The 13,242-nt window shown below is 40.2% G+C and overlaps 2 protein-coding genes and 1 pseudogene across 2 annotated transcripts; 2 read left to right on the top strand and 1 right to left on the bottom strand.

The window, feature by feature from the left end:
* Nucleotides 1-5,716: 5,716 nt before the first annotated feature.
* Nucleotides 5,717-6,335, bottom strand: LOC138044843 (uncharacterized; annotated as a pseudogene).
* A 3,319-nt stretch (nt 6,336-9,654) lies between these two features.
* On the top strand, nt 9,655-10,849 carry LOC138046798 (G-protein-signaling modulator 2-like). Its single transcript, XM_068893381.1, has 4 exons — nt 9,655-9,943; nt 10,137-10,397; nt 10,497-10,556; nt 10,617-10,849. Exons 1-4 carry the CDS (start codon nt 9,655-9,657, stop codon nt 10,847-10,849), a joined length of 843 nt encoding a protein of 280 aa, XP_068749482.1.
* Nucleotides 10,850-10,883: 34 nt separating this feature from the next.
* On the top strand, nt 10,884-12,389 carry LOC138046797 (tetratricopeptide repeat protein 28-like). Its single transcript, XM_068893380.1, has one exon. It carries the CDS (start codon nt 10,884-10,886, stop codon nt 12,387-12,389), a length of 1,506 nt encoding a protein of 501 aa, XP_068749481.1.
* Nucleotides 12,390-13,242: the final 853 nt, after the last annotated feature.

The following is a 13,242-nucleotide window of genomic DNA, read 5'->3' as shown; positions in this document are numbered from 1 at the left end:
ATCTTGTGGTTCCAGGGAGCATCCAACCATTGGAAGTAGGAACATGTGCGGCTCCGGCAGCTGAAATACATGCGTCCAGGGTTGTTTATAGTTTTGCTATGTTTCAAAGAGTAAGTGTTATAGCAGTAACACAGCATCTTTGGCCATTTGGAGTGTTCTTTACCGATGTTTATTACAAGGTGTTCGTACCGTTGTTGGTCTACCGCTCGTAAGTAATTGAGTACTTCTTTGTGATTCGCAATGAAGACACACGGGTACTCAGGGCATTTCACATATTTAAATCCATTGTCTGACATCCTATGCTCCAACAATTCACAAACAATCGTGAAAAGGGCATGTCGCATGAACCTCCACCGGCGAGTCATCAGGGATCCGCCCCATGAGCTCATCGACGGTGGCGGGTTCCTTTAGCTGCCACAGCTCCCCCTCTTGGTAGGTCTGCTCTGCGACATGCACAGTGCCTGGGATTTCCTTTTTCTCCCCCTCTTTCGTATCTACCGTGGGGGGCAAAACCTCAATTGCCATAGCATCAAAGGCTTCACACAGTGATTCAACTTCTTTCTTATCAACCTTGCATAGTTTCTTCTTGTTGGTGGGAGGTTTTGAAGGCCGAGTGGGCTTTCGAGTAGGTGCAGATTGATGAAGCACCTCAGACATGTTATCTCATGAAAATCAACGAGTAAGACTTAAACCTTTTATGACAAAATGTCTACTTTCCCTCAAGGCATGATGGACCTATGAAGTGGTTGGGAACCAATCACCAAATAGCATTTTTTGGTTTGATTGGCTGTCGATGTTGCAAAACCGGTGTCGTACGCGAGCTGTATCTCATTATTTCCAAAACCGGTTTACCATACCCAGAAACGTTCGGGAATAATGGCCCTCTTAATTTAACTTTAGTGGCTTCTCATTGGACGTTTATGATGTCACCTCTACCTCATTGGCTCCGGGTCCAATTCATTGTTCTTGTCGCTATATATTGGTAATATCACAACAAAAGCCCATAACACACCTCTTCTAATTTCTCAAGAAACGCTAGTTTTCAGCCCTTACTTTGAATGATGCATTCTTGTCAATTCTGTCAGAGAGCATTTAGGCGCAAGTTCAACAGAGATCGACACGAGACAGTGAGTTGCCCTAAACGATTTGATGATGAAGAAACAATGGACAGCTTTTCAGATGAAGAAGGGAGCTTGGGACAAAGAGCTGAAAAATATTACGAGTACGATGATGAAGAGAATAATTTAAATGAAGATGGAGATAAAGCCGAGGACGACGAGGTTGGTGATGATGACGAAGAGGATGATGACGAGGACGAAGAAACTGATGATGGCGATACAGAGAATAGCACAGAAAATGAGGAAGTAGATCCATGGGATAAACTACGAGAAGAAGTTATCAGTGACCTAAACTCAGCTTGGGAAGGACAGGTGCAAGAAAATTTACGTCAGGGTTTGCCAAAGGATGATGCTCAGGTTCACGACAATTATATTTACAATATATAAGGTGGTACCACGACCTCAAAACTGATCCAGTGCACAAGAAGGTTATGCAAACAATACGTAGTTTTAAGGACGATGATGACATGGATTATGCAGAGGCAGTAGAAGCTGCTATAAGTAAGCGGAAATACCTGCTGAACAGTCTGTTCGACCTAGAACATTTTCCTAAGGACACGGAATTGACTGAAGATAACGACTATTCATATGAAGCAAGGAAGATAAAGTATTGCGAAAGTTGGTACACTTAATCACATTAACATTACTTCCTCTGGCACTGGTGCACTTGGATCAAGAGGACCTATAAGGCTCGACGGTACTCGTCGGCTGTTCGGAGTTGTTCAGAGTTCCTCGGAGTTGGTCGGAGCAACTCTGTGGTTGCTAGTTGTTTTCCCTACAGGAACCTACTCATATTTGCCCAGAGCTACTCGGAGGTTTCTCGGAGTTGCTTGGAGTTGTTCGCAGTTCCTCGGAGCAACTCTGTCGTTGCCAGTTGCTCCCCCTACAGGGACCTATTCATATTTACTCGGAGCTGCTCGGAGCTACTCGGAGTTCATCGGAGTTCCTCGGAGCAACTCTGTCGTTGCTAGATGCTCCCCGCTCGTGACAGGGACCTACTCATATTTACTCGGAGCGGCTCGGAGTTGCTCGGAGTTGCTGGGAGCAACTCTGTCGTTACAAGTTGCTTCCCCTACTCATATTTGCTCGCAGCAACTCGGAGTTGCTCGGAGCAAAAGTGCCTCAGTAACCAATCTCACTCAAAATGTACTAACGGGACTGTTTACAAAGTCAAAACATCCAAGCTGGGAAATATTGTAAAACCTGGACAACGTCTTTAAAAACTCTTTCTTACTCGCGAAGGCAATTGCTCACTTCTATCAAGAATGCTTTTTTCATAGATCGTTTTTGGATTAAGGTAATCACTGCTACGATTATGTATTGTGTGGTTCGTTTGTTTAAAGAGAACTATTTTTCGCAAATATCACATTGTGATAAACGTTTCCTGTTAATTCAGTAAAACGTTTGAAGTATTTGTTGATGTATGTTTACTGACTTAATATGATAACTGAACCGTTCTGCAAATAAAATCGTTTGAGCTACACTGATCTGGAATGTTTTCCATTTCTTACTTAATTATAATTCAGAACCATTCTAAAGAAATTCTTGTGGGATAATCCGCCTCTTGGATCAAACACTGAGTGCTCACAATTTAAGTTCATAAGCCTTAGCTTGTCCAGACGTGTGGTTAAGGCCTTGTGTTATTGTGCACTCGTCGTGACGAGATTTGTGTTCTTAAATAAATCTGGGGCTGTTTGTCGGCCTCTTTGGCGTGACATGGTTTTATTTCAATTTGAAATGCTCTTCGATGATTACTCTACTTGTCTTCAAACAATTTGATGAAGATACTAGTGTCATGCATGTATCATTTTTACGGTTCGTGAAACCAATGCTTGGTTTATTTTTCGTGAATTGCTCGTAATACAGGATACGTTTTGTTAATTATCTATCACTGTTTTGGCTTGCCCAGGCTTGTGAACAAAACCTCTTGTTTTACTTGTATCCCGATTTCAGTGATTTTCGTTATTCACAGAAACGGCAAATGAATAACTCCAGCGGATCAATTGCACTTATTTAATTTACACCGTGATTTTTAGTGTTTGCGTAATTACTGATTTTATACGCTTCAGTTGAAATCGTTACAAATTAGAAAAAGCAAAGCTTCTGTTCGTGCTCAAATTGTTACTCTTTTAACGGAATACTCTATGAGAGTCGATTTCGCTATTCTCAAACACTTCCCCAAGTTTAGGAATAAATATAAGGCCCTTATATTAGGTATGGAATAAAGTTTTATGAATGGAGTCCCAGCAGTGGGACAATATATAGCAGCACCGTTGGCGTGTTTAAGAGTTTAAAGCATTCGCATAAATTACTTTTGGTCTTAATTTGGTAAAATAGAAATTTAGGAGATCACTATAGTTTACGAAACTACGCTTGCTGTTCTCTAAATCTTTCAGTTATAGCGGCAGAAGCATGATCTACGTTTGTCCGTAATTTTTAAAGAGCGTTTTATACAATAGTAAATGAATAACTGGAGCGGTCAATGTCTAATAGAACGCCATCGTAGATGGTACAATTGAGGAAACTTTTCCAGAAAGAGAAAGTTCGCCTTGAAACAAAATTCCTGTAGCATTATTCGTTGCTTTTCAAATTTAAGTAGTTTTGAATGTGCAAAACGAATGTGCAAACAAGTGTTTGATTCCTTACCGCGTGCTAGATTCCAATAGCTAGATTTGCAACTGCGAAATTCCAGTAGCATACTTTGCTCTCTCTTACAACTCTGTGTGGAGAATCATCCTTAGATGGAATACGAGGAAAATTGTATAGTCTGTAGATATTTTAATAAAGGGTTAAATTGTATTCAACAACACGACTTTGCCTTTGCAATTCAGTGTATATTTGCATGCCGAAACGTGGATGAAAATGGGAACAGTGAAACTCCTGAAGGATGTGATCACTGTCAAAGATTACTTGAAAAGCTCATAGACCATTATTTCTAAATACAGCGACTGCTTTTCGATTAATCTTTGCTAATTCATTTTTCATCCCTTTCGCTGAATTGAAAAGGCAAAGTTGTGTGGTTGGATATGGTTTATCTAGTTTGTAAATAGCATTTGTTCTTATTGTTTTTAAATGCTTTATTTTTTTAAGTTTTTGCTTGTAAATACAGAGATTCTTATTCTTTGTAAATACTTTAACTTTTCAGTGGTTGCTCGTAAATACAAAGGTTCTGTTTGTTTGTAAATACTTTAATTTTAGTTCGCATTGTTTGTAAATACGAAGATAAAAATATAATGGTTTTACTGCTTGAAAGTGAACGTGTCCTTGCTGTTCCATCTTGCATGTGAGAAATAGTCACTCTTCCACTCGCTAACAAATAATTGATGAATCTTTACCCGTAGCCAATGTTCATTTTGTAGCGCTGACTTCATAATACAACGAAGTTGACGGGAAAATTTCTTCTCGTTCGTAAAATAAAATGTTGGAACCATTAGCTTTCCAATTGTCACTTCCATTCCATCTTCATCACTTGTTATCTCAACTTTGCGAGAGCCTCCTTTATTCATCTTATCCCAAAGTGCATTAAGTAAGGTTACGATTTTGTTGTCCAGTTGCAGTCGTTGCGAACGGTTTGCTAATGCGTCCATCTCCAAAGCAAAAATCTGTTGTTCGATCATTCGGTTCATCTTTGAATTGAAATATTTTTTTCCATTACCTTTATACACGTGTCCATTTCTGAGTGTGCCATAAGGAAAGAAAGCAAACCGGTTTGACGGGATTTTTCTAGTCTACATTATTAAGGAGACCCTTTGGTTTTTCTAACCAACCCTTAAACTTGTTTCAACTCGTTTGGCGATGACGTTAGTGTCTTCTCGTTGTCAGCCCTTAAACTTGTTTCAACTTGTTTGACTGTGACGTCAGTGCCTTCTCATTGGTTCTTAGCTACTCCATTATTCTTTCCCTATATAAGCGCGATACTATCCGGCTGGTTGGGCGGAACCGTACCACCAGAACAGACTACACTTCACTCCAAATAAAAGAAAAAATATATAATACAATTCAAACCAAATATATGACGTGGAGTTCATTCAAACCCCCTGCCGCCATCTTCAATATACCCTCGTTCACCTACGTGGTATGCATCTCATTATAAACCCTAATCCAAAAACCGGTTTGAGTAGAAAATCCCACTGGCCGCCATTTTGAATAATTTCGCCTATCCTTCCCCCCTATACTACTCTTAATGCTCTTGACGAGCTTCTCCAAAAAAGTAAAAATTCTTGAACTTGATTTTTCATGTTACAACGAAACATGAGGTAACCAGTTGACTGAAAGCTTGTTTTAATATGCAAGTTATTTATACATGCTTGTTATTGATTCAAGTTAAATTCTTGCATTAAAGTGAGCTGCTCTTTTAACATTTTTTTCCATTTTATTGAGGATGATAACAATTACTGAGCAACCCAAGCTTTATTCAATATTTTCAATTTTTCACAGTCAGTTATTCAAATGATGCCTGAAAAACATCTATACTGTTTCTTAATTATAATTGCCAATGCTTTTGCCAATACTGGAAAAATATGTGGATAACTGGTGGATCCCTGATGTTGTTGCCTGGTCTCTTTCAAAGAACGTTTTAAAATAAACTGAATAATCCTTCAAACTTGAAAATATTCCTGAAGAGTGGGTGGTTAAACATCAAAGTATGAACCTGTAGAGAAACCATAAAGACATGTGATTGCATTTCGCAATAGGGCACAGAAAGCATATATCTTGCCAACAGGACTCAGTCCAACTTTCAAGTTCTTTATAAAGTCTAAAAATATGATGTAATGTCGCCAAAAACCCATTCCACGGCGGTCCTCACTGTACTCATCGAGGCGTTAAATGATTGTTCATCGTTGCTTAATCGTGCTCCCTGGTACGGCACTTGAAGGTGTACCCTCATAGGATAGGCGAAGTCACCATAGATACAAAGAGGCTGATTTGTCGAAGAGTACGAGTACTGTTCAAGTGCCTCCAGGAGACCGGACATTCGCAGCATTCCTGCATCGTGTCTTACGCCTTCTGTGAAAAACAACGATAATAATGTAAAACAGTACTTTATATAGATCCTCCAAGAAAAACAACAAGTGCACAATTCACAAATCATGTTCCAAACTTAATTCCAGAAAAAATGAACTTACCTACAGGAACATACAGGTTTGCAATTAAACCATTAGGTGAAACAACTGATTGGAACTTAATTGCGTGCACTCTCTTGTGCCCGTTATACATCACTCGTTGGTTTTCTCCAGGCCGGCTGATTAGTCTTACCGTTCCGTTCACAAGACCCCAGCAATAGGCCAGTTTCGTATTCTAACGGTTGGACTGGATCTAGCATGAAATGGAGGCTAATGCGGGCAAATTAATTTGCATTTGAAAAGATTTGCCCGCATTAGCCTCCATTTCATGCTAGATCCAGTCCAGCCGTGAGAATTCAAAAATGGTCTATTATCCAGAGCTGCTCCTTTTTGGTGAATAGTATTAGCAAACTCTTCAAGGCATCGAGGCTGCAGCCACGGTAGGTTTACGTTACGTAATAGGTGCCCATTATTCTGGAAAACATGCTCAGTCAATTCCGATAAAATAAGGCTAAGCTCAGGCACTGATCGCCCAAACCGCGGAATTAAGTCACTCAAACGACAAGGATACGCAAACCGTTTTAGCAGGATACACAAGCCTTCCAATCCAGAAGCTGTAGTTCCACTGCAACAAGTGAACATCTCGGGTATCCTGAGCGCCTCTGCCAGACGTGGAAGCTCCGAGGTAGCAAACCTAAATTCGGCTTTGGCTTCAGACTCAGAAAAATCATCCAGTGTACTCTCGATCCTATAGTATTTCCAGTACGGGAAACAAGAATTCTTTTTGTTTGTTAGTTCTAGTTCGTTTACGAAAAGAGCAACTAAAGCTTCCTGCATTGACCTTTTGTTCAACGTTTAGCCGGGAAAAACCATTTCGTTGCCTGTTGTTGCAAATCGACAATCTAAGGACGCGTTCAATTGACCCTATTCCGGAATAAGAATATGTGGAATGATGGTTAAAACTGTATGTTTGGTGCGTTTCAAAGTAGCAAGGATAACAAAAATATGTTTAAAATAGCATTTTAGAAGACGTTTGACAATTTTAATGTGAATCTCCGTAAAAAGGAAGGATTTCTAACTTACATTCCATGTATTCCTATTCCGGAATACAGTCAATCGAACGCACCCTAAAGTTTCATTTGATGCTGACGCGACGGTTACATGCAATAATCTAGTGCCAACCTTCCACGTCCTAATTTCGTAGTCGTAGTCGTAGTCGTAGTCGTAGTCGTAGTCGTAGTCGGATGTAAAGGTCTCTAATATGAGCGGCTACACGGCTTACTTGTTTGAGAGTCCCTTCAAATTTACCGATACGGGTTTCCAGATTTTCGGACCAACTTCTAATCTCTTCAAAGTCCTCGTTGTCTTTGATTCGCAACCCCTGAACTTGTAATTTAAGCTGATGCGTTTGGTCAATAATAGATTCTAAAGCGCTCCCATGTCTCTCGATAGCCTTTACATCTTCGCTTTCGAGTATTTTCCCAGTATCTTCTACCGTTAAGTTAAGCATTTTCAGTTTGCCTTCGATCTTCTCTTGCAATGTTTTGATCTCGCTCATGTTGACATTTGGACTGCAAAAACCTTTGTGGTTGAATTCCTCTCGTCGCTTGTTTTAGAACTCTCCTTTTCTCCTGAACAGTCCTAGCAGGGTCGCCACTTGTCTCCCAATGATTCCTTGACACTATTCCACACCGGTTAACTTTTCAACACATTTATTTACATCGCAAGTCTCGACAAGTTCGTTCGGCCTTTTTCTCACTCTCCGCCTCATCTATCTACCGGTCCCAACCGGTTTCTTGTGACGTCAGTCACTCGCATCACGCAGTTGTCACGTTGTGTCCTATTTTCGTTCCGACAGTGTTTAGTTAACATAGTTTTGAAATCCAAAGAAAAAGGAGAATTGATTTTTTGGTCAAAGTAGCACTTGAAGTACATCTTTTTCATCAGTGGAGAAGTCAATCGTTGATCGATATTAGCTTAAGTCCTGCTTCGTGGTAAACTTTAGTTTTTATCTCACACTTTTCTTGTTTTTTTATCTTATTCGAAAACTCCATCGATATATGACTATTCAATTGTCGCTATTCTTTTCTCGTGACCACTCATGCATTTGGTAGCAAAATCTTTCTTTCCGCTCTCTTCAACTACCTTAAGTCCTGTGTTGCGATGTATTACCATCCACTTAGGGACGATTTTATTTAAGAGGGGGGGGGGGGGTGAAATCCGGATCTCCTACATTTAAGCCGAAAAGACAAACTAGAGGATATGTGTCCTTCACAACCAAGGCATCCACAAATACCTGACTATAACATGAATAAGTTTAGTCCATATCATGCATGCGTCAACATTGTATTTTGGAATGTTCAGATATTCAGTTTGTAGAAGGGGAAGGGGGGTTTGCAGTCTCTAATAGACCTCCTTGCCCCCGCCCCTTCCCCGTCAAAAAGGCTTCGAACATAAAGTATCATGTCATGTCTTACCCAAACGCAATGCAATTCCTTTCTACATGTGATGGACTTATGATCGATGTCTCACAGTTTGTAATTTTAAAGCTCCAATAGCTGACAAATAAATTCTCTAACTTGCTCAATGAACCGCTGGTCCTTGGCGTGTATTTATAAATTATTGTGAACACCCAGTCAATTATAATCAAATAATTGAATAGGACATTTTGTGACGAGTCCTCTGCCCTACGTTTTTCTTTGCTAAAGGTGTCATTGTGCTGGGTTTTTAGTGATAAGTGACGTTGAGACCTCTCTGATTAAATGAAACAAGTTTTGTCATATAGCAATTGGTAAGTCAAATGCAAAACAAGGGGTAGTATTAATGCGTAAAGAGTCAAGAAGCAATTTTTCATAAGGAATATTTAAAACTCTTGTTTTTTTTTCCGAAGCGTTAGTTCACTATTGTTCCAGCATTGTAGCTCACTCGGTTTTCATGCATTGGCAACGCGATACTGAATATTGCAACTGCCGCACTTGATATGAGTTTTTTGATTGTATTTGTTTCGTGATTAATTAAGCAAGTAAAGCAGAACTGTTTGCTCAGTGGTTGACTTATGAAAAAATGGAGGGTGTGATTTGAAGTTATTGGTAAGCTACAGTCATCCAAAACCTCTTATTACTTAATGCTTCTCGCTCTGTTACTTAAACTCAAAGAGCGCAATTCCAAGGTGCAGCTCTGTTTGCCAAAATCGTGGCCGTTTATTTGCTAACAAAACAAATGAATTGTGTTATCTAGAATTGTGATTGATTTCCTGCAAAGGTGAGGGCAAACCCACCACGTTAACCCGTTGATACCACCCCTCAACTAACCACCCTGGGAAGGAATAGGGCGGGAAAAACGTTATCGTCTCGAACCTAAAAAGCAGATTAAACATCAAGCGTCTTTATCTTTCTTTCCTTCCAGCTTCATCCTTGATTTGACATTGAATCATCTCATCGAAAAAATTTTAATTGTCATTTAGTTATTGAAGAATGGTAGATAGGAAGTTAGAGGCTGTAGAGCAGCGAATGCTAGATCTTGCCATTGCGATAAGTGTAGAGGACAGGTATCGTGAAGGAAGGGCTCATTTTCATCTTGGCGGTGCCTATCTCAACCTACCTGATTATCAACAGGCCATAAAAAATTATGCACAAGCATTACATATTTCAATAGAAATAGGCTGCAGGGTTGGGGAGGGATCAACCTATGGAAATCTGGGAAATGCGTATTTTAGGCTAGGTAATTTTAAACAAGCCATTGAGTACTACGAAAAACATCTTAGTATTGCTAAAGAAGTACGGGATAGGGCTTGGGTCAACCTATGGAAATCTGGGAAATGCGTATCTTAGTCTAGGTAATTTTAAACAAGCCATTGAGTACTACGAAAAGGATCTTAGTATTGCGAAAGAAGTAGGGGATAGGACTGGGGAGGGATCAACCTATGGAAATCTGGGAAATGCTTATCGCAATCTAGGTAATTTTAAACAAGCCATTGAAAACTACGAAAAACATCTAAGTATTGCCAAAGAAGTAGGGGATAGGGCTGGGGAGGGATCAACCTATGGAAATCTGCGAATTGCCTATCGCAATCTAGGTAATTTTAAACAAGCCATTGAGTACTCCGAAAAGGATCTTAGTATTGCTAAAGAAGTAAGGGATATGGCTCAGGGGGATCCGCCTATGGGAATCTGGGAAATGCTTATTACAATCAAGGTAATTTTAAACAAGCCATTGAGTACTTCGAAAAACATCTTAGTATTGCTAAAGAAGTAAGGAATAGGGCTGGGGAGGGATCAACCTATCGAAATCTGGGAATTGGCTTATTGCAATCTAGGTAATTTTAAACAAGCCATTGAGTACTTCGGAAAACATCTTAGTATTGCTAAAGAAGTAGGTAATAGGGCTGGGGAGGGATCAACCTATGGAAATCTGGGAAATGCTTATTGCAATCTAGGTAATTTTGAACAAGCCATTGAGTACTACGAAAAAGATCTTAGTATTGCTAAAGAAGTAGGTAATAGGGCTGAGGAGGAATCAGCCTATGGAAATCTGGGAAGCGCGTATCTTAGCCTAGGTAATTTTAAACAAGCCATTGAGTACTACGAAAAACATCTTAGTATTGCTAAAAAAGTAGGGGATAGGGCTGGGGAGGGAACAGCCTATTTAAATCTGGAAAATGCCTATTGAAATCTAGGTTATTTTAGGCAAGCCATGGTTTACCATGAACACAGTCTTAGTATTTTCAACGAATTTGGAGACTTTTTTAGGAGAGGGAATCGCCTGGTATTCGCAAGGTCATGATCATGAATTGTTTGGTTCCTTGAGCAATGCACTCAGTTGTTATCGTTCAAGTATAAAACATTTTGATGAAACAAGGCATAGTCTGAAATCAGAAGATGAATTAAAAGTAAAATTTCGTGATTCTTACCGCGTGTCATACACTGCTCTGTGGAGGACACTTTTGAAGAATGGAGAGATTGAAGAAGCTTTGTATGCTGCTGAGAAAGGTCGAGCACAGGCTTTGATGGATATTTCGAAAGATCAATACGGCATTGACTCTCAGTCATTTTCTGCACTTGCTCCGAATCAAACTCTTACAGCTGCATTGGAGCTTTTACCTTCACAGGCCGTTTTTGTGGCACTTGACAAGAACAAGATCACGTTCTGGGTGCTAGGAAAAGACAGCAAGATCAGCTTTCGACAAAGCGACATCGCAAATGGAAGTGCTGATTTGTTGATAGAAACTATTTTGAAAGGGATTGGCGTAGGGGATGGTGTCAAATGCGAGAATCGTTCTTTGGATACACTACGCAATGATCTGTCTTGCAGCAAAAAACCTATCAGTGAGAAAACAGTTCTACCATCTTCATCCTCCGTTAACACCTTACAACCGTTGTATGAAGTCTTACTCGGGCCAATTGCAGACTTGCTCCAAGAAAATGAGTTAATCGTTGTTCCCGATGGACCATTTTGCTTGGCTCCATATTCTGCATTGAGTGAATCTATCAGGATCCGCATTGTTCCGTCGTTGACCACTTTTAATGTGATCGTTGGTGCACCTGAAGACTTCCACAGTAAGGCTGGAGCACTGGTTGTAGGTGATCCGTGGTTGAGGGAAGTTAGTAACAAGAAAGGGGAACCCATTTTGGAACAGCTTCCGTGCGCAAAACAAGAAGTAGAGATGATTGGAGAACTTCTGCAGACAGCACCGCTGACTGGAAAATGTGCCACGAAAGCTGAGGTGCTGAAAAGTATGAAATCAGTTGCTTTAGTTCACATTGCAGCACATGGATGCCAAAAAACGGGAGAAATTGCTTTAGCCCCAAATACCGAACGGAAATCGCCAATCGCCAAAGAAGAAGACTTCATTTTGAAAATGTCGGATGTTCAGACAAGTTCTCTTCGAGCAAGGCTAGTTCTGCTAAGCTGTTGTCACAGTGGCAGGGGAGAAGTGAAGGCTGAGGGAGTGGTGGGAATTGCAAGGGCTTTCCTGTGTTCTGGAGCTCGGTCTGTTTTGGCGTCACTCTGGGCAATTGATGACGAGGTAACGTTGCTGTTCATGAGGAGCTTCTATCAGCACCTGGTAGAAGGAAAAAGCGCAATTGCAGCTCTTCAACAATCAATGAAATCTTTCCGAGAGTCAAAGCAGTATTGCGCTATAAAGCACTGGGCGCCATTGGTGCTGGTTGGCGATGATGTCACGCTGGAATTTCCAAAAAAATGGTAAGTAAAGTTCGAGTTTACTCAGAAAACAAGAATACTTTCAAATTGGAAAATTGACGATGGGAATCAAATAGGCCTAAGATGGCATGATAACGAGATGCTACAACAGACAAAAGTAGTTGGGGAGGTTATGTAAATGAACCGCACCAGAGCTGTATGAACTTCAACCCGCTTCTGTTAAAGCGCAAACGAAAAAGTTTCACCTTCTTTATGTAGACCCCTTCCCACTATTAAATGTTGGAAGGTAACTCAACAATTTCCCACTAAAACCATTCAGTTTTGCACAAAATTGAATGAGGGGGAGGGGAGAGAAGCAATGAAGACGTCAAAAGTGCTAACCTTTCAACAGCTTTTTTTATCATTTTAGCTTCGTAGTGTAAACAATTCAAAGTTTCCTCTAAAACGGTTTTGTCTCAAATGTAATTTCTACAAGCCTATCACGCATGCACAGTAGCATATTTAAAGGATACACTTCACATTGATGGAAAAACTGTTTTCGTTCAGCCTTTTTTGGCTTTTTGTTAACTTGTGAAGATGGCTCATTTTATCACCTCGTGATGTCTCTTTTGGTGTTTCCGTTCTCCCATAGATCTCTTTACGTCATCTTTTATAAGGAATTCGAAGACAGCATCGTCCTCCACGTAGCCATTCGCATCGGCGCATTGTGTATGCTCGAAAGAACCAGCTATACTTGGAGCTGTTTTTATTTATTTCTTTTTCTTTTTCCAGAATCGATATCGAAGATTCTAGAAGATTACCTAGCAGAGCCTGATGCTTCAGTGATTGCCGAACTTGTAAAAAAAGTAGAACGGGTTAACAATCATGGTTATGCCAGAAGAACAAGTGCCAAAGGTTTA

Source organism: Montipora capricornis, chromosome 4 (genome assembly GCF_036669925.1).
Source record: "Montipora capricornis isolate CH-2021 chromosome 4, ASM3666992v2, whole genome shotgun sequence".
In the NCBI taxonomy this organism is placed as follows: domain Eukaryota; kingdom Metazoa; phylum Cnidaria; class Anthozoa; order Scleractinia; family Acroporidae; genus Montipora; species Montipora capricornis.
Note: the sequence above shows the minus strand (reverse complement) of the source record. Positions and strands in the feature narration are given on the sequence as shown.